This window comes from Doryrhamphus excisus, linkage group LG4, assembly GCF_037039965.1.
Source record: "Doryrhamphus excisus strain RoL-2023G ecotype Guam linkage group LG4, RoL_Dexc_Guam_v1.1, whole genome shotgun sequence".
NCBI classification, from domain to species: domain Eukaryota; kingdom Metazoa; phylum Chordata; class Actinopteri; order Syngnathiformes; family Syngnathidae; genus Doryrhamphus; species Doryrhamphus excisus.
This window is the reverse complement of record NC_136360.1, coordinates 11,055,864-11,077,903: the sequence shown is the minus strand read 5'-3', so window position 1 is coordinate 11,077,903 and position 22,040 is coordinate 11,055,864. Positions and strand designations below refer to the sequence as shown.

General features: G+C 41.7%; 1 protein-coding gene across 4 annotated transcripts in view; it reads left to right on the top strand.

The window, feature by feature from the left end:
• ralgps2 (Ral GEF with PH domain and SH3 binding motif 2) overlaps positions 1 to 22,040 on the top strand; it is a 55,718-nt gene that overhangs the window by 2,398 nt on the left and 31,280 nt on the right. For all 4 annotated transcript variants that reach the window (XM_058072274.2, XM_058072272.2, XM_058072273.2 and 1 more), the window contains exons 2-5: positions 14,759 to 14,891; positions 16,421 to 16,552; positions 16,792 to 16,899; positions 18,048 to 18,098. In XM_058072274.2, the coding sequence (XP_057928257.1) occupies positions 16,493 to 16,552; positions 16,792 to 16,899; positions 18,048 to 18,098 (219 nt within the window). In that variant the 5' untranslated portion in view covers positions 14,759 to 14,891; positions 16,421 to 16,492. The remainder of the gene's footprint in view (positions 1 to 14,758; positions 14,892 to 16,420; positions 16,553 to 16,791; positions 16,900 to 18,047; positions 18,099 to 22,040) is intronic.

Below are 22,040 nucleotides of genomic sequence, written 5' to 3'. Positions count from 1 at the left end.
CAAAAGGGACGGGGGGTCGGTTGTTTTCCCCACATTCCAGAGCTCCTCTGGCTTCTACAGTCATGAGCTCTTGAAGCGTAATGACATCCAGTACAAGATCGACTTGAAAAATGTTGTATTAAGTTTGGTGTTCCCCTATCGTCTAGCGATTACACCTTCTGGGGTTACCTTGCCTGAGCACCAAGCAAAGACGGCGTCCCTGCAACTTCCGGCACCTTCTGGACTTTGCTAATCCCAGGGATGCCACGGTCGGTGCATGTAGGCCCATCTGTTCAGCACTGTCATGTAACTGCTCAGCCCAAGGCCTGCAAATGTGATTAGTGGGAGATTACATCTGTATATGTGTGTCTGTGTGTGCGCGTGCGTGAAATGTAAACCCCCTTCTCCAAACTGAGATATATAAAGATAAAAAGGATCAAACACGGGTTTTTTTGTGTGAGACATTGAGTGTATACTGCGCATTTTCAAGGTATCTCCCCTGCATTATACTGTATCCCATTCACGCCTAGGCTGATGTATGTTGTACCCTACATTGCCGCGTCTTCACTTTCCTCTTCTCTCAGATTGCTTGAGTCGCCTCTTTAGCTCCCCTCAGGGTGCTGCATGTATTCCAAAGGCGTTTTATTTTTTTTCAAGCTTTCTCTCTCTCTCTGTGACCTCTGACTAATGCGGTTGCTCGTTTGCCAGGGTTACTTTCAAACATGCGTCTGGCACATTTTGTTCTGCACAGATGGAAGTGCATGCCACACACTCCTCTGATGTGCTCTTTCTGCCTTCCCCTCTTATTTTTCATATCACTATTAATATACTGAAGTCGGATTGTGTGCTTTCTGCATGCAAGGTCTTTCTGATTTTGCTCGGCAATGGCTTGAAGTGCGTGTTGTAGATGGTCAGCTAGCACCTGAGCGTACGTGTAAGGAGGTCAGATATTCTGCATTCACACTCAAGAGGCTGGCACCACATTCCACGGTCGAGATAAAGAAGTATGTGCCTAGCATTTATGGATGCATTGCTAAACCGCCCCCTCTTTCTTGCTATCACTGCATTTGTCATGCAGTGCCTGCATATTTGTTAGTGTTATACATTTAGACTTTCTTGTGCCTCTTTCTGCCTTCTTGTTTGTGCTCAATTTAAAATGTATGGATTAGGGTCCTTGTTGTCTATTGTTGTTTATGTGTAAAATGTGAGCAAGATTGGTTGGAAAAACATGGCCGCCAGCAAGCAAAAAATCTTTGCAGAGACACAGGTGGGACTCAGCAGCTAATTAAGTCAATTAAGTCATTGACCATTTGTCTAATGATTATGAATCTTTGATGTTTTTGTTATATGGATGCTTGAATGCCTTGCATAATTTGATTTGAATAATATAATTTTTATGAAGTGCAATTTTCTCAAAGAAGCTGAGAGACCATTTTATTTTCATCAGTTTTTTTGGTCTTTTGTCCTATGTGTGTTTAATTTATTAAAAACGTGACATTCCAATTGCAATGTTAAATACTCTTGAGACGTTAAAGTTTATTACTTTTGATACGGTGATCTCAGGTTATAATGCCATATATTAACTTTCCAGCACCTCTTGGAGCAAGTCGGCGGAATTCTGAAGTACTTTCTGTAGCCGCTTCGATCTTCCTTGTGATTTTCTGTTAACAAGTGATCATAATGTCCCAAGCGACATCTTCTAGTTCCTCTCCCACACTGTCCGTGTCTCCTTTTTTATAGTTTATGCCTCCTTCTTGCTGTTTGAGCATTGTCTTTCTGCAGCTCCGGGATATTATCTATTTGTCTGTGTGAGCATCTTTCCTGGAGTTCAACATTTTGTTGGGTCCCTTGCAAATAGAGAAATTAATGATGCCCAGTCACGTGGGACACAGCAGGACCAAATAATGCCATTGAAATGTTGGTCACAATGCATACCCATGTGTGAACAATGTCGCATTATGTATGTCGCATGTACTGTTGTCATGCACTAGACATATGCAGGACTTGAAAAGTTGTAAATAGGTTGTGTAGTGGTGATTTTGTGCCAATGCGCACCATTTGCGGTCACAAATTGTGTAATTTATTTGTGACAAATGATAAATTGTAATAATAAATGATAAAGCAAATAAAGCGATGACACTCACTGTCACGACAGTGCGGAGGCAAAATGGGTGCAAGTGTAAACATCGCTTGACGCTGCAGACCTAATTTGAGCCTCACACTAAAAATAAAGTGCACATCAACCTAAAATGGCCAATGCCATGAGCTTTATTATTTTCCTCATAGTAGCTTTGATCTTTTCACTGCTCATAAGTGCTATGAGTTTTGCTCCCACCAGATTTAGCTTTAAACTTGGCTAGCTGTCCATCTGGCAGAGCAAAGGAGGACATTGGCTGACTTTCAGACCTTTGCCGAGCTAGATAATATGGAGGGATGAGATCGGTTTCATATGTAAGAAATTGGAACTTATTGACTGATTGACTGGCCGGCCGATTGATTGGTGCATGCTTAATGTGTATTAAACCGATACAGTCTACACTACTTGGTGAAATCCGGTGTGTTAACCCACCTGCTGTAAGGTTTGTGTGCTCTTGGTCACAAGGACATAGGTCAAAGGTGAATTTGGGGTTGACGCTCATAGTGGGGTTTTTTTTTAACATAGTACAGAATGCGGCTATGGGCATTCCATCCCTGTTGACATGTAGAGGTTATGTCAGAGGGCATTTGCATCCCATATCTGGAATCATCCCATAGGTGCAAGTTTTACCTGTGCTCCAGAGTTTTGTTGTGTAGATCCAAGGCAATCAAATCTCTGCTTATATTCACAAGCCCACTACTGACCTGATATATAAACAGACCAATGTACATGCATTCTCTGATCTTAACTCCTGGTATCAGGTGCTAGGCATGAGGCTTCATGGTTTTTAACACGCAGCTTCATCTAATCTTAAAAATCCCGAGTGTCCTAGCTTGGAACAAAAATCGAGAGCTCAACCTTGCCTATGTCATGGAAACTTGTGAAATCTCTTCTAAACCCAACCAAAGACAATAGATCTGATACAGACAAACATGATTTTATAGTTCACTTTCTTCTTTTTTTTTTGCTCCAACTGGCCACCTTTATTCCTTTTAGGTTCTAAGTAAACAGTGTATGGACACAGGCTTTATCCAGCCCAGTTTTTTATCCTGCAGTCACTCCTTTTTTTTACTGTTCTAATGCTGCTGCTCCTTCTATTGAATTAACAACAATTATTTACGTGAAGCAAATCTCTGTGTCATCCAAACACTCAATTTAGTTTTGTGTGACTGAGACAACCCGTTCTGTGTTTGTCAGTTTTGGCAAATGTACAGCTTTTTCATGTCGGCAAACACTACTTATGTGCCTACATGCTTACAGTACACGCAACATACATCCATCTGTTACAGTTTCACAGTGTTACCTGTCCTTACACGTGAATACAGTGAATTACTAGTTTCCACACAACGGTCTAGCTACCTCCAAATGTAAATAGTGACAACCATTGCTCAAATATGTACATTAAAGCAAAGGAAGCCCAGAAACGTCTGAACTCTTTCTGCTGCTGTAGCATGCAGCGCTTATATTCAATAGTCAATGATAGCACCTCTGCAGTAATACATAGTAGGTGTTCACTGATGCAAACATGACATTTCTTCAATAGTTCCTCTTTGTGTGGAACCATAGCACAATGCCCATAGACAAACAAACACAGCTGTCACAAGGCATGGACCGGTTACCAATTTCAAGGTATACCACTGTATGAAAAGTCACAGAACGCAAAAATGATACGTTTGTCCCTTTTATACCTTTCCTGTGGTATGAGAGAAAGTGGACGTCCAACATAGCCACAACGTGGAAATACTTATAGTTATAATTATAATACTGTAAAACCGTGATATTTTTGCTGTCCAAGGTTGTTATTACACCTTTTAGGGTTGGGTGAGAACTTCTTCTGTATTCATGCATGGATGCCCCACATGCACCAGACCATTTGGCTCAATGATTTCCACATTAATGGAACCCTGGAATTGGCCACTAAAAAGAATTTATTGTTAAACGCAGAATCTCACAGAAATTGACATAATATGGATGATGTGCTGTCATTGTGAGGCGGAGGAATGTTCACGTGGAGTAATGGCAGACTGCTCAATTGTGGTACAATCATGACAAACACGAAACCATCTCCTCCAAAACTAAGAGCGTGAGTTTTCCCGTGTCGTTGAACTGTCTAAACATAATAAATAATAAGTAATCTCTTACATATGCAGTTTGAATTACGTCGGTAATTACATCTTTCTTAATCACGCTAGCATTACAGTTTTGTTGAAGATTTTGTAGCAATTTGTACAGAGGCTGCCATCCCATTAGAAAAGTTAGCCAGGCTACTTCCATTTCTGAATTACTGGGCAAAATTGTCCATGATGTATCACATCCATATAAGGATTTTTGTATCCAGTCAATTCACATTTTATTCATTAAACCCGTAAAGCACACATGCTGTGTGGTAAAACAAAGTGCAAAGTGAGCAGAAGTGGCGCAAGAGACCTTAATATGCAAAGTTTGCAGAGCAACGGTGATGGCAAAAGACAACAAATCAACAAATCAAGGTCATACCTACTGAATTAAGGTAGTAGAATATGGAAACAAATTTAAATGTTTGTGGAAAAAACTTCTAAAAGTCAAAAGGTGAAATTTCCCATACATGAAATCCACTGATATTGGTTTCTGATATGATACTGGATCATAAAGATTACATTAATATAGATTAACTGTTTTTTTGTACACACATAAATAAAAAGAAAATACATCATGTTTTTTTGCGAGCCACCAAAGAGGACGAGGGTGAGTACTTCTTTTTACACCTGTAAGACGGCTGATAAGAGTTTTATGATGGCGACACTTTGACCTGGGGCGTATTGTTTCACTTTGCATTATTTCCAATGTAGTTGTAGGAGCTTTGCTGTACTGTAAAGGTTTGGCTGCAAACAGAAAAGGGCTTGAGACCCATCCCCCCCAAACCCATAGTTTTCTTTGTTTCACTGTGAGAATCTAAAGCGGGAAAAGCTTGAGGGATTTTTAGAGAAGGGGGTGTGACATTGCTGCAGGAAACAATGTCTTTCCTATTTTTAGTCAACAGACGAACGTTTGGCCACACATGCCTCCTGCCTGTACTTGTCTTTGGAGGCCGGAACAGAGCATCATCGCGCACACGGCCAGTCCTTTTGTGTGTGTGTGTGTGTGTGTGTGTGTGTGCACACACCCAGAGAGTTTGTGGCCCCTGGCTGTGGTGCTCAGCGGGAGAGGAGGATCAGAAGGGGGCTGCGAGGGCCTCATTTGGGGGGAAGGGGGGGAGTTGAAGCCATACAGCTGTTTCTCTGCAAGTCTCAGCTGTTGCGCCTCTTCCGTTTGATACACACACACACACTCGTGGCTGGTAGAAGCACAGTGTGTAACATTGTTCAGCCTTGTGAGAGGCAGATGAAAGACGCAATCTTTCGTAGCTGCTGTCTGATGGGACAAGAGGGAAAGGAAAGTCCCTCTCCACAAAGCAGGTTAGGCCGCCATGGCTACATTGGGGAAAAAGCTCCGGTTTCTTGGCTGTCTCCGCCTCATTTCACTGCAAAGGGTGCAGTTTTACTTCCTCTCAGAATTTCACCACACTTTCCGCCTTTTCTTCTTCCTGTATCTTTTGTTGTTCTCTCTTGAACTCAGGGTGTGTGTGTGTGTGTGTGTGTGTGTGTGTGTGTGTCCTTTCCCCCGTGCCACCTTTGACCTAGTGAACTCAACCTATGGAAGCAAACAAGTGTGCATGTGCAAGAGCACACGATGGATGATGCATCTCGCTCATGACTCAACTCCGCCCTCCAAGTGGTGCTGCGTTTTGTTGTTTCAAGTTGCAATTGTGCATTTTATTGGGCCCCGGAGACGAGGAGGGTGCGGCGATGCCATGTTAGAGGAAGTCATGCATGCTGCAGCCCTGAGTATGAGTGTGTGTGTGTGTGTGTGTGTGTGTGAGTGCACATATGGAAGGCTCGTGGTCTTGGTATTGCTCTGTTAAGTAGATTCAAAGTGATTTCAGATAAAAAACCAACCTTTTGGAAAGTGCAGCTTCTCTTTCTCTCAATTTATAATTTTTTTTGGTGTATTAGTCAAAACATTTTCAAGCATGAAAATGGCCATATGAACAAATATTTTTCAAAAGATACATTCAAAGATGTTGACATAGTACTCTCTCATCTCACAACAGGCACAATAATCCCCTAAAAATCCATAATAAAAACACAGGCTGCTGTTGCAGTCGTAAACCATGGCAAGCTGAACCTCAACTCCTGCGCACTACTCATCACTACTACATTTATAGCAAATTTATAGCAGGTAATATGGGCTTAAAGGTGACTATAGGGATGTTATTTCATGCCTCAAGCTCTCTAAAAATGTAAAAAACCTACTGTATTTGAAGTTTGTAAACAGGTTTTCTGTTCTGAAACTATTCCATTCATAAGTAAGGAATCCTTATTTTAGATATTTCACTTATCACAGTCAGATCTGGAACCAATTAAGCACGCTAAACGGGGGATTAGTGCACCTGCGGTGATCAATTCACCGCATGATAAATAAAAACGGTCTCTGACTTGGAGCCTGCCTATGTGCTACTTGGAAGTCACCAATGTACTGAATTATGGCATCTACTGTGAATGATAACACACTTAATATGGAAGTGACCGTGTGTGAGGCACGATTGGAACTGCACATTAACTGCTTTACATACAGTGAAGAAAATAAGTATTTGAACACCCTGCTATTTTGCTATTTCTCCCACTTAGAAATCATGGAGGGGTCTGAAATTTTCATCGTAGGTGCATGTCCACTGTGAGAGAGATAAACTAAAAAGAAAAATCCAGAAATCACAATGCATGATTTTTTAACAATTTATTTGTGTGATACAGCTGCAAATAAGTATTTGAACACCTGTGTATCATCTAGAATTCTGACCCTGAAAGACCTGTTAGTCTGCCCATTAGAAGTCCACCTGCACTCCATGTATCATCCTGAATCAGATGCACCTGTTTGAGGTCGTTAGCTGCATAAAGACACCTGTCCACCCCATACAATCAGTAAGACTTTAACTTGTAACATGGCGAAGACCAAAGAGCTGTCCAAAGACACCAGAGACAAAATTGTACACCTCCACAAGGCTGGAAAGGGCTACGGAGCAATTACCAAGCAGCTTGGTGAAAAAAGGTCCACTGTTGGAGCTATCATTAGAAAATGGAAGAAGCTAAACATGACGGTCAATCTCAATCGGAGTGGAGCCCCATGCAAGATATCACCTCGTGGGGTCTCAATGATTCTAAGAAAGGTGAGGAATCAGCCCAGAACTACACGACAGGACTTGGTCAATGACCTGAAAAGAGCTGGGACCACCGTTTCCAAGGTTACTGTAGGTAATACACTAAGACGTCATGATGTGAAATCATGCATGGCACGAAAGGTTCCCCTGCTTAAACCAGCACATGTCAAGGCCCGTCTTAAGTTTGCATATGACCATTTGGATGATACAGAGGAGTCATGGGAGAAAGTTTTATGGTCAGATGAGACCAAAATAGAACTTTTTGGTCATAATTCCAATAAGCGTGTTTGGAGGAAGAAGAATGAAGAGTACAATCCGAAGAACACCATCCCTACTGTGAAGCATGGGGGTGGTAGCATCATGCTTTGAGGTGTTTTTCTGCACATGGGACAGGACGAGTGCACTGCATTAAAGAGAGGATGACTGGGGCCGTGTATTGTGAGATTTTGGGGAACAACCTCCTTCCCTCTGTCAGAGCATTGAAGATGGGTCGTGGCTGGGTCTTCCAACACGACAACGACCCGAAGCACACAGCCAGGAAAACCAAGGAGTGGCTCCGTAAGAAGCATATCAAGGTTCTAGCATGGCCCAGCCAGTCTCCAGACCTGAACCCAATCGAAAATCTTTGGAGGGAGCTCAAACTCCGTGTTTCTCAGCGACAGCCCAGAAACCTGACTGATCTAGAGAAGATCTGTGTGGAGGAGTGGGCCAAGATCCCTCCTGCAGTGTGTGCAAACCTGGTGAAAAACTACAGGAAACGTTTGACCTCTGTAATAGCAAACAAAGGCTACTGTACCAAATATTAACATTCATTTTCTCAGGTGTTCAAATACTTATTAGCAGCTGTATCACACAAATAAATTGTTAAAAAATCATGCATTGTGATTTCTGGATTTTTCTTTTTAGTTTATCTCTCTCACAGTGGACATGCACCTACGATGAAAATTTCAGACCCCTCCATGATTTCTAAGTGGGAGAAATAGCAAAATAGCAGGGTGTTCAAATACTTATTTTCTTCACTGTACATTATAAACCTTGGAATCCAACCTACCCTAGTGTTCCCAGCACCACTCAACAGGTGCTTCTTTTTATTGTAGTTCAATAGTTGTGGTGGTGTTAATGTCCATCCAGAAGGTGTAGTAATTCTACATTTGATCAAAAACTTGAAACGTTTTCATACGTTTTAAAATCTACTTGCATTGTTTTGTGACTGAGTCAAATAAAAAGTCCCTTTGTCAGTCCTATACTTTTCTTAAAAGTAATGTCGAACTATCATCTCATCTTGTTCTCGTGTACCAAATACAGAGTGTCTGATACTCTTTGTAAATTACCTTCACTACAGTGTGCAGACAAATGTGTGAAATGGATATATATTTCCAAGCCTACCTTTGGGCTTGCTTCTAAACAGACATTTTTGGCTGCTGCATTATTTATTGAAGTATCTGAGCTGAGTAGGCCAACTTAAATGAGGACAGCTCTTCGCCGGTAGGACATGAGATGCACTGCAGATTCCACATGTTCCTTATATGGGACTTGATGGTTTGTGTACAGAAATGTATGCATATACAGCCTTGTTCTATGAGAACAAATCTTACCTTTTGGGATCTGCATTACTGCCACCTACAGGACTGCAGTGGACTTTTAATGCCTAGCACATAATCTTTGTGTATGCAGCTCTCATATTGGACCACATTAGAAACTATACCAAATGTTGTGGCTGGGTACAAGGTTTGCAGTCGCTACAAGTTTTTACTGTAGCGTGTTGACATTCGACAGTCCTCAGAGACTCATAGAGGAAGACATAGAGATCTTATCAGTTTCCTCTAAACACTCTGGCTGCTCTGCATTGTTCCCCTGCCCTTTTCTTGTAAATAGTCTGTGTAGTGAATGGCCGCAGACATCAGTGTTGCCACCAGTGCCCCACTTCCTCCACTTCCTCTCCCTATTTGTCTTTCCTTCATTCATCTGTCACACGGTCAAGTCACATTGGTCTTCAGCACGAGTCGACTTAAACCTGCACCTGCTGCCTGCTCACCAATAGGGCTACAAATCTGTAGCTTTGTTTTACAAATTTATTTACTGTATGCAAACCAGTTATTGTTATCAAGACAATATCAGGGCATGGAGTTTATGTGTTTATCTTGTTGTTGGACTGGACTAGCCTCTTGTACGATTGCGCAATGTGGAGATTTGTGTGTGTGTGTTGCAAGAGTCTCAGTCTTTGGAGGATGTGCCACGAGAAAAGACAAAGGCGTGGACAGGCCTGAGAAAAAGCTCTAATTATCAAACCAGAGATCTGGAGGGACCGACCGAGAGAGAGAGAGAGAGAGAGAGAGCGAGAGGAGGCAGGAGGAAGAAGGGGAGACATGCCTCTATAAAAAGCATAATGACACCCCACGGTGCAAACTGCTGCCATGATACCGATTTAGAAGCAGCAGAATTGTAGCAACCGGGTGGATTTTATACATACAGTTGACTCCCGCCTATGTTTAAATTTACATCCTTGTGTGGCTCGCCCATTTAATTTTCATTTAATAATTAATAGTTTCAGCCCTAGTCTCAGCATATGTACATGGATTGGTTTGAAAAATGTAAAAGTGGCCTCCACATCCTTTTCACTATTCGACCCTTAGTCGAAAAAGTTTGGACACCCATGATCTAGAGCCAGTTTATGAGTACCAAATGTGAGTCTCCACTTTCAAGAAAAGAGGGCTCAAACATTGGCTTTTAAAGTTCCATGCAATCATGCAGGAAATCCCTCCTTCCTCATAGACATAACACCGCCCCTGACGAACTAGCCCCGTGTAGAGGACAGTTTTGTGAAGTAAACAAAACCAAAAAAATAGTCTTTTTCAGTCAGCTATTGACACGGCAGCTTTAAGTTGGATTTTTTTTATTGTTTTTTTGTAAATCAACAGATGTAGAAGTAGATATGCTAAGAAGTTAATATACATTTTAAGTAAAGCAACAGATGTACACATAGATGTGCTAAGATGTTATACGGTATATAATGCAAAAAAAAAAAACTACATTTCAGCTTTGTGATATACCGGAGGTGACATTTTTTTTTATTAGTTTTGAACTTGCTTGGGGATGCTCCGATCGGGGATTTATGGTGCTGATTCCGACACCGATCATCCATGAGTGTAATTGTGTTGAACGTGCAAATAATAAGAACTCAAGAAGGAGGAAAACACTTTGACACCATACAGCTGGTGAAAAATAGTAGAATATAGGACCTTTTAATGGACAACAGTGTTGAATTGACGTAACAGTGGCAGTCAGTAAAAAAAAAAGCATGCATGTTTTCCTTACACATGCTTCCAAAAAAAGACCAAGGCTAAGAATACACTACTATTGTTACAACATACTTCTTCCTGGTGTGTGTGCGTGTGTGTAAAATTACTATGCTATGCATGCATGCAGATCTTGTTTTGTCTGTCAGCAGTGATGAGACTCGATGCATTTGAAAATCGTGCCAGAAATGCACCAGGATGGCAAAGTGGGTCAGTGTGTTGCCGCTGAGCTGTGGAGAGATGTGACAGCCCATTAAGCTGCCGTACCCTCGTCTTTCTCCTCCTTAGCACACACAGAGTCCCGTCTCTAATTATCCTGCACACACTGGCCAATGAAGTCAGTGATTACTACCCCCACCAGGGGCGTTATAATTCTATCTGTGCATTAGTTTTGTTGTTGGTTAGTGGAGCAGAGATACCTTCGAGTTAAATTACCAGAGAGAACATTGGTGTTTCCTTAATGGCAGTTGTCACTCTTTGAGCATCCCAAGGAGAGCACTATTGATCTTGGCCGATCACACACCCTGTCTCTAATAACCTGCACACACAGCATGTGGCTGCACGTCACAGCCATTCAATACACACCGCTTGTACTCAGCAGGGTGGCTATAAAAGCGTGTGTCAAAGTGTCTCTCCAAGAAGCGCTATTGCTTACTTTATCCACTTTTTACATATACGCTGTAATTTTGCACTTGTCCAACATAATGGACCCTACAACACTACACTTTAGGGCCGTGCAGTCTGGGCCGGTGAAGGAGAACATTGTAATTATTTCATTCAAGTGTTTTAACGTCATGTTTTAGGTAGGATTATATCAGTGTGTCCCTGTATCTTTCACTCTCCCATGTATTCATATACTTGAGTAGGAAAAAGCACAATTTCCTATTTCGTGTGCATGTCCCGACACAACTATGCCATGATGACAGTGACGAAATCTCGCCCAATGCAAGGTGTTGGTGTGTTAGCGCAGCTGCCCTTTTGCAACTCTCGCCGCAAGCAGTGAGTGAGAGGGACACTTTGTGGATGCGCAGCACAGACGTGAGAGCAAATTTGAAATGCGACACTCACAGGGCCCACTAGGTGTGAAAAAGGCGACGGGGCAGTGTCTGAACCTGATTCACAGTTTGTGACCTTTTGCTGGAAGGGATGCAGACCTACCCACATAAACATCACGCGTGGAGCTGGAATGGTGATGCGGTGGTCATAAATGTGTATACAGAATTAAATGGGATTGGGGCTGCTGTATTGTGTGTTTGAATGATGAATGACATGTGACCGTTTGCCATTTATTGCCCTGCTTTTGTGTAGCTAGGAATTATAACACAATGAAGTGTGATGCTAGATAATCATTAGCTACTGGTGAAAGACCTACCTTTTTCTTATGAAGGCAGTGCTCGTTAGAAGACCTATAACGTAGTACGCTATCTTGCTTTTATTTGACTGTAACCTTAGCGTGTGCAGCTGTATCAGCATGGAATTTGATAAACATTTCCCGGGAACTGACAAGCACATGTGTGAAAAATTTGAGCAAGATTATTTGAAAATCATGGCCGCCACCATGTATTCAGTTTGTTTCAACATCAGGTGAAGCTGTTGACTATAGAGATATACATTATTTTTAAAGAACCAACAAGGATAGAAATGTGAAGGCTTGGAATGCGTTGTCACATACGCACATACGCAATATGTGTGACGATAACGCACAAGCATGCGCCCGTAACGCACGTCGACAGAGTCTGCTGAAGAGGCTGCAAACTCTCTTTGTCAGTGCCTGCAGTGTGTGAATGTCAAATAGCAGCCTGGCAGCCCAGAGAGGCCTCATTCAACAGGGCACCTTGCATGGAGTACTTACAGCATCAGTTGAACAACTTCTTGTTTCTCTGTGACTTAGTTTCTACTAGTTAACGATTCAGTAGATTGCTGGGATTGTATATTTTAGCAGTTGGTGGAAAATAAGGGGGATTGGTGGATTGTTCTGATATTGTATTTTTGTGTTGATTTTCTTTGAGAAAAGGTGACATTTATCATGTATACGTAACTAACCAGCAGTGATGGCATTAAAGTCATCGTATGACTCAGCTGCCTTGTGCACGTTTTCTTGTCGGTGTTTGTCAAAATTTGCCTGACTGACTGTTTGGGAGGGGACCGGCTAGTGTTTGTGATGGGATTAAGCCACGATTGAGTAGCCGGGGAAATACTTCCCCCACACAAATGTTCCTCCTTCTCACTTTGACAGCATTTTATTCAGGTTATGTCAATTTCCGCAAGTTTCAGCTTTTAACAGTGTATTCTGTTTTTATTGGGCAATTCCATGATTTTACAGGCGTTCTGTTTACTTTAATATACAACCATGCCAAAATAATATCAGTGAATGTGGTGTCTCCGGACATGCAGTGTCACAAACATTCGCGACTTCACAGTCTGACAACACAGAGCTCCTAACATGACACATAACTTTGGGGTCACTACATAATCATTATTGTTTCCTATGAGGTTGTATGCTATTGTAGCGACCGGATTGTGTTGTGGTGTTTTGTATGGCTTGGAGCGTGTCTGCAGTAAATGTGTGGCGACAGCTCTATTTGCTGATATTCTTTTGACATTTGCTCAGACATGGCTCATGAATCGGAAATCGATCTCCAGTATGTGAATTATGCTTGTACCTCATATTGATACTGGATTGGATTAACGGTGTCCCTAGCCCCAAATCCCAAACTCCACACAGAGATTCCCGAGCGGGGAGAAATAGTATTCCTTATATATAAATATTTTCATAGTTATGGCATACAAACCTGTTTACGTCCTTCTAAATACATTTTCAAACATTTATTAGAGACATTTAGACATGAAACAACATCCCTACAGTCACCCTTACACGGATATTACCCAATATTGTGGATGATCAGAGCAGAGAGAGTAAGCAATTTAATACAGTTTACCTTGTAGGGGAGCAGAATTGATGGTGGACAGACGGTGGCGTCAAGGGTTAGAGTTCAGTTTTAGCTAGTTGTGGGCTATGACCACCACAATAACCTGTGTTATGATTATGATTATTATTATCAGTATTATGTTATTGTTGTTGGGCCTGTCATATGATCATTTAAATCTGCAATAAAAGAGCTGGTTTTTGAGTTCTGGTACTTCGGTCTCGCTGAATAATTACCTCGTCACCTAGTATTTTTATCTGATTTGTCATTAATGGTAACATTGTCTTATTTTTACAACTTCCATGGCAGTGAAGAAGAAAATAGATGGACTGTACATCTTGACTCTGAAATAGATGAATTCACGCTCCCTTCATTTTGTGGAGGAGGAATTGTTTTTAAGGCCCAACTTGTTCATTTGGCTGCATGCAAAAGGAAGCAGACATGTAAAAGAACACTCTGTCCCCTCACAGACTTTGATTCCATGTTCATTGTGAAAGGTGAGCCTCCATTAACACCACAGGTTCTTCTCCATTCCATTTCATTCCAGATCACATTGACATGAAATGCCTCAGAAGATGGGGGTGACTTCTTATCACCATGGATCTTTTTGAAGGTTTAAAGCTGGAGCTGTGTGGGTGTAGAAAGGAGCTGTTGTGTTTGTCCCGGATGGCTGCTGAGCCAGAGAACATTGTGACTAAACAGCAGACAAGCAGGAACAAGCTTCAGTCATTAGATGCCTGACAATGACACCTACAGTACCTACATATATTCTACAAAAATAATTGCTGGTTCTATTCCAGTGTTTTCTCTGGTTGTTTTTAGCGATCTATGACGTGATCTTTAAAAGAATGTCAATGCATGAGGGACAGTAAGTGGTTTAAAGTTTACATTGCCCTGCAGAAATCTTAATCCAGTGTTTGTTCTGCTCATGAGCTTTGTACCCCCCACTTCCACTATCCGCCTTGATAACAACCTGAAGTGGATGAGAGTCTTTACCACCAACTGATGCCCAAAAGCCTGCCAGCATGCAGCATTTGTCTGCATTTCAGGCCAATATGGTTGTTTCCTTTGAGTGGGGAGACACCTAGTGGCCGCTAAGAGACAAGTACTACTTACTACACCACGCATTGTCTGCAGTCATATGATGCGTGGCGACATCTGCAATTAAATGTTTTCTTGTTTGCAGGAACGTCCAGCAGGCAGGCAGCTTCCAAGTGACTTGTGCGACTTGATATACGACGACGACGAAGAAGACAGTGACGCACAGCAAGAGGCTCAGAGCTCACCTCCAGCACCATGCTCATCTGACACACAAACCGGTAAGCGTTCACCACCTGTGATTTGCAGTAGCAGGCTGTACAGTTTGCCTGCGGGGCAGTAAGCTAACATTATCACACCATGCAGCCGTTGTAATGGTGTTTGCACTGAAACGACCGATTAGCACCAATATTTGCTTCACACGCACACAAAAACAAATAGTAATGTAATGCACGTCTTCAACTAAAGTGAGCATTCTTGTAAACACACAGGGGCTGTTGCTTCCTCCGCTGTTGGACCATAAGGGTGGAATTTGACATGTGATAGAGTGGTTATATATGTGTGGCTTGGCAGGAAGCACAGGCATGAAAGTATTCTATCCTCATTTGGTGTCTTTAAAAATTCATTGAGGTTTCTCCTGTGAAGAAAGCGACATTGAAATATAATGTTAAGTATAAATGAAGTTTTTCTTATCATAATTCTTGATGTTCAAGTACAGTGGGACCTCCTAAAAAGTCCCAAAACTCCATTTCAAAACTCCACCAACATTTTCGCAAATACAGTTGTCCCTCGCTACATCGCAGTATAACAGTTTTTTCACAAAGTAATTAATGATTAAAAGATTGCTGTCTCATGGTTGAATATGGCCTAGATATATGCGTGTTGTAAAGGGACCTCTCATGCTCATTTTCTGTGCTTTGTATTGAATTGTGGACTCCTATAAAGCAGCTACACACGATAACCCGCACAGAAAGCTTTCTAGATCTTCCAGATTCTGCATCTCTTTTTTAATGTTTCCATGGACGTCCTACTTCCAACCCGAAGGTCTGTTTAATTTGCTCCACCACTGGCCGCCCTCCACGTACGCCAACTCTGCTGTGATTAGTCACTCTCACAAGCATACTGTGCTTTTTTTGTTTGTTTTTTTTACGACCTTTGACCCAAAAGAAGGAGCAGCTTCAACAAGAGTTTCTAAGGGAAATAAATATACACATGAAATTTTCCAAATTTGTGGTAGACTCGCTCTATTGTTCTTTTACATTTAACATTAAGTGTTATTAACTCTTTCTACACTTGTGTGGCAGTGAAGAATGTTATAAAGTGACGTGCAGTAGTGTATGGGTGATTTGGTATATATGCCATGCAACACACTATCATAATTTGTCAAAGCAGAGGCTGATTGATGGAAAGTAACACAATATTGTACTGATGGCAGTAGAAAGTAATGGGAGTACATTCCAATGGAACATAAGTAGGTCATGTGGTTGTACTCCCGCATTTACTGTAAGCCAATTTAGTCTCTTTTCTTAATCTTCCTTTCCTATGTCCTTATCTGTGTGATGTAATCAACTGTGAGAGTGTCCATATGTTGAATGCAGATCTCCTAAAGCCTCATCTGAACTCTCACAACCTCCCAACTACAATAACCTCGATTTCTTGGGGAGAATTCTGGTTTGTTGATGATGCCACCTTTGTCAGCCACTAGGTGGTACTGCTGCTGTTACACTGCCATGCCTCTCTGCTCCGTATGCAGGTGAGCGCAATCCTGCATGGGGCTGAATTGATTGTGTTGTGTGGCTGCGGTTTGCAGGGCAGGGCGGGCTTTGCTGCAGCTGGAGATGATGAACAACGCTCTCCTGCGCTAGAGCTGGATGGTGTGGGAATGATGGACTTCCCAAATGGCCAATCAAGCCTCGCCCTGACTGCTGTGACGACCTCTGAGGTGAGACCACAGTTTATTACTAAAAACTAAACCACTACCAAGCACAATTTGGCCCCTTTTAATAAAGACTAACTTGTGCAGGCTTACTGCTAATGTTTCTACACAAGAAATTAAGCCATCCATGCCCAGATTGTCACCTTAAACGCACTTTAACTGTTGTTGTTGTTTAATTGTTGTAATTGTTTTAGTATTTCAGATATTGTCCTCTGTAATAAAACTGTGTGTTAATCTTCTTCCAGAGGAGCAGCAGCTCAGAGTCTCTCAGTGATAAGGCTTCGTCTGAGCTGAAGAAGAGCTTTGATGCTGTTGTCTTCGATGTGCTGAAGGTCACACCGGAAGAATATGCTGTAAGTGTGTGTGCACGCACATGTGTGTGCTTCTGGCTGTCCTCATCTGACTCACCTCCGCGTGTTTACTAGTGCCAGCACAAATGGGATGTACTGACCCAAGGTGGAATCTATAACAGTGGGAGGGGAAGGATTTAGAACGAAGAGATTTAATATACAAACTTTCAGTAGAAGTTCTTAACAAATAGGATTACACTTCTACTAAAGTGCATACAATATTTGTTGTGCTCAGTCCCAACCACAAGAGGGCACTGTATGCTCTATGCCAGGGGAGTCCAAACTTTTACGCTCACATTTTTTAAACCAACCCATGTAGATATCTGTTTGACAAGAAACAGCCTTCATTTCAGGTTGTGTGATCAGTCAAAGCGTATTATTAGTATGAACCTTTTCTCCTTATGTGACACTTTTTTTGCTTTTTAAGGCAAATATTTCACTTTTCTGGTATTTTTTTCATGTAATATTATGACTTCATTCTTTTATTTTCCCAAATTTGACTTTATGACTTTATTCCAACCTTTTTCCAACCCAATAATATTAATTAAGTCATTCATTCATTCATTTTTTATTCCGCTTATTCTCACGAGGGTCGCAGGGGGTGCTGGAGCCTATCCCAGTTGTCTTCGGGCAAGAGGTGGGATACACCCTGGACTGGTCGCCAGCCAATCACAGGGCACATATAGTCAAACAACCATTCACACTCACATTCATACTTATAGACAATTTGGAGTCGACAATTAGCCTAGCATGTTTTGGAAAGTGGGAGGAAACCGGAGTTATCATAATATCATGACTTAAATATTTGTTTTGTTTTTAACATTTCAACATTTTTACAACACATTCCAATTTTTTCTGTTAATTTTATGGCTTTATTATCCTAATATTTTGGCTTTATTCCATAAAATTACTGCTCTTTTTTCCATTTCTACTGTTTTCTTGTTTGTGTTTTTAGAATGTGCCAAAGGCCAATAATAAAAAAAAAAATGTAGCGGGCCATAAATTGCCCCCAGGTCACAATTTAGACACCCCTGTTCTATGCTGAACAGATGTTATCAAATGAACTAATACTTAATGGATGCCATGGATACCATCAAGAGTGTGGTATGATAAACAACATGAAAAAAGTAATAAAAAAATGTTTCCTCCAGGGCCAGATTACACTCATGGACGCTCCTGTGTTCAAAGCCATCCAGCCGGAGGTAAGCCAACGTTGCATTATCATTTTTTTTTTACAAAGACAACGGTTGATAGCATTGTTTGCATATCATTTCAACCTTTTTATCATATTCAACCTAAATGTTGTATCATTTGAAAATTGAACATTTTCACGAGATTTTAGATTTGTTTTGGTATTGGAACCTGATATTGGATCAGATCAGTTAGTTTACTTACTTTTAATACCCAGCGACAAGTTTCCTTTGACACTTGTAAGATGGTTATGAATGCTATTCTCACTGGAACAGATGGCATTCGTGTCAAATCTAACTTCCATGAAGTCCGGATTATTATGCGCTACCAAATTTAAAGAGAAAAAAATGTTTGTCCATATATGCCTGTCTATAAGGTGCAGGTGTCCACATTGTAACATGGGGTATTTACACAGGAAGACACACTACAAACCTTGCAATAGTATCTACACTTCCCAGCGTCACTCAGCTCCAATGAGTCTCCATCAGAGTTCAACAGCTGCCGTGGTCCAAGCAGTCCAAGAAGAAATTATTGTAATTCCACACTTGATCAAACTTACTTAAACTTTGTCAGATCAAAACATGATTGCTACGTAAGACTTCAAAATGTATAGTTAGCGTCTACTTTACTACTCCAATTCACTACTTCCTGAATCTGCACGCTTAAGCATCATCATGGGCACTGTAGTAATTTTAGCCATAAATTAGCCACATCATTGTTTAAGCCTCAGCTCTCATTGCGTGTGAAAAAAGTAGTCTGGAATTTATGGTGATTGGAACCTGTGCACAACCAATCAGGTTCCAGCGTGTATATAGCATATGCGATGTCTTCATTTAGATTTGCACCTTCTGTTAGTTTCCATTGGCCGTCTTTTGACAGCTGTGATGACACAATGTTGAATGTAGCCTGCTGTGTTGCTTATACTGTAAATGCAGTCTGACTGCCATCATTGTTCAGTGAACATCAGTGTATGAAGTGTATGATTGCCCCGAGCTAGACAAGAGAGTCAGACATGCTCCACATAAGGTAAATCTTTCACCGGAACCATGTGGGCCAGGTTCAGGCAGAGGCCACTCCGGGATTTGTCAGCGCAGACTTGTCCCAGAGTCCCCACCCCCGGTCGGCTTAACTGACCCACTGTGTGAGGTTTACCAGTCCGAGATTGTAAGGCTGCAGTAGTCTTACAGGAGAGTGGAGGGTACTCCGCATACAGAGTGAAGCTGGCAGCATTGTAGCAGGGACACAGGTGGGAGTGGAGTAGACTTTTCTCCTCTCTGCACACTTGATTTTAAAAGCTACTTGAAAGGAGCTCAGCTCTTATTTTCCACTGCTAGTCACTCTCCATGTCTTGCAGTCATATAATGCATGAACCAGGTGTATGTGTATGCTGTAGTAGGAAAATATTAAAGAGCTGGTTGTGTAATATTCGTTTATTCGGCACTCGTTAAATGCTGTACAAGAGCAGTGGGATACAGTATACTCCACTAGCTTATGGTTCACTTGCAAATGGGAAATGATAAGGGATTCACCAGTCATCCTATCACTGTGCATTTTATGATGCAGGGTTGTTTTCTTTTGGATAAGGAGGACAACGGGGACACGAGAAAGAATCTCTTGCAAGAAGAGATGAGAGGAACTCTTTGTTTGGACATTGTAAATTAAGTTTCACGCATTACTGCACTCTTTCCACAAGTTACCAGATCAGACATTTTGATGTGCTTGCATAACAATGAAAATGATCCACGGGATTTATTCAAAGTGGTCCTTCCCTGTGGTCTGGCTTATACTTATTAAACAATGTTTTTATTAGCTTCGGTTGGGAGGAGAATCGCATCTGTGTAATGATAGCTAACCTAAGTTTGACCTTTTGACTGTTGCTTTGTAGTAAAAATTTATTTGGACATAATAATAATACAGTAATCCCTCGTTTATTGCGATTAATTGGTTCCAGACCTGACCGCGAAAAATTAATTTCCAGGAAGTAGGATTCCTTCTTTATAAATGGAATATTTTCATAGTTATGGTATCAGAAACCTGTTTACAATCTTGTAATATGTTTTTTAGCCATCTACACATGGAATAACACCCGTATAGTCACCTTTATGTCCATATTACCCAATGTAGATGAGTTTTAAGTTATTGTTATGATAATAGTATTATTGTTCCTTTTGTGAGAGCATTTAAACTTGCAATAAAAGCCAGTTGTTGCTAATTTGTTTTCACAAAGTCACTGTGAACTCCAGCCTGAATTGAAATGACTGACTGCAGTAACGCTTGGCTGGCTTGCATGTCTTATATTGAAAAGCTCTAGCTACTTTCCTCTAGCGAGAGGACATTTTCAACTTGAGACACATTCTTATAATCTCTTCCCCCGTCACATTTTCTGAAGTTAATCATCTCCAGCTGGGACCAGTGAAATATTAGGTAATAGAGATGGTGCTGAGGTTTTCCCCGTAAGTCAGTCATGACATGAGCCCAGTGAGTTATGTGGTGGCTGTCTGACCAACGTCACTTCTTAGTTCTTGGGAAATACAGCGTTCACATAGCATTTTATGTCCTGCTGAAAAAGCTCACATCACACGTCCGCACCCCTGCTGCGGGAATCCTGTAGAAATGTGAGAGGAGTGGCGATGATGTCGATGGAAGGTTATGTTTGCAATGCAAAGACAGGCCATTCCCTCCTGCAGACTTAATGGTTTTGGGTGTTGAGTCCAAGTCAAACAATGTCTTGTGTAATTTACAGTATTCAGATGGTGATATACGGTATATAACAATGAATGATTTTTCTTTGTGAGGCGGTGTGAAAAAGATTTCTTGTTTCATATTTGTCACAGTTAAATGTTCTAGATCATCAAACATGTTTGAATGCAACTTTATTAACGGAGAAAAAAAATCCAAACCTACATGGTTTTTAAAAAGAGGTTGATCTTGACAGGATCTACCTGGTTAAATCAAATGAATCTAAATCTGAATACATGCAGCTACTGCAGTTACCATCTTCCAACGATATCAACAGTTCTGCAATTGGAAACCCTGGCCGTTATTCGGTCCTATAGACCACACACTCTACAGGAGACTTTGTGTTAAATTGATTAGAGCTTAGGTTCCCAAAGTGGGGTACACATTCCCCAAGGTGTACGGCAATTGCAATAGGGGGTACGTGAATAAGGTATACAAAACTGTGGTGAAACCTGCCATATTCTAGTGTTCATGGTCTAGAGACAGTGCCACTGAGGAAAAGACTTAAAGCAGAACTGGAGGTAGCAGAGATGAGGATGCTGAGGTTCTCATTGGCAGTGACCAGGATGGATAGGATCATTCATTTTCTACCGGGCGTGCTGGAGCCTATCCCAGCTGTCTTCGGGCGAGAGGCGGGGTACACCCTGGACTGGTCGCCAGCCAATCACAGGGCACATATAGACAAACCACCGTTCACTCCAAACTCTCATTCATACCGATGGACAATTTGGAGTTGGCAATTAACCTCGCATCCATTTTTTTGGAATGTGAGAGAAGCCGGAGTATCCAGAGAAAACCCACGCATGCACATGGAAAATATGCAAACATGCCGAGGGTGAAATCAAACTCACGTCTCCTGCCCGTGTGGCCTGCGCGCTAACCACTCGTCTGCCATGCAGCCTGGATAGGATCAGGAAGGAGTACATCAGAGGGACATTACATGTTAGAGGCCTTGGAGATAAAGCCAGAGAGGCCAGACTGAGGTGGTTGGGACATATATATTGGTAGAAGGATGCTGCATATAGAGCTGCCAGGTGGGAGGCGTAGAGGAAGACTAAAGAGGAGCTTTATGGATGTAGTGAAGGAGGACATGAGGGAAGTTGGTGTGAGAGAGACGGATGCAGAAGACAGGGTTGAATGGAGGCGGTTGATGTCCTGTGGCGACCCCTGAAGGGAAAAGCCCAAAGAGAAAGAAGAACAGACATCAATCTTCA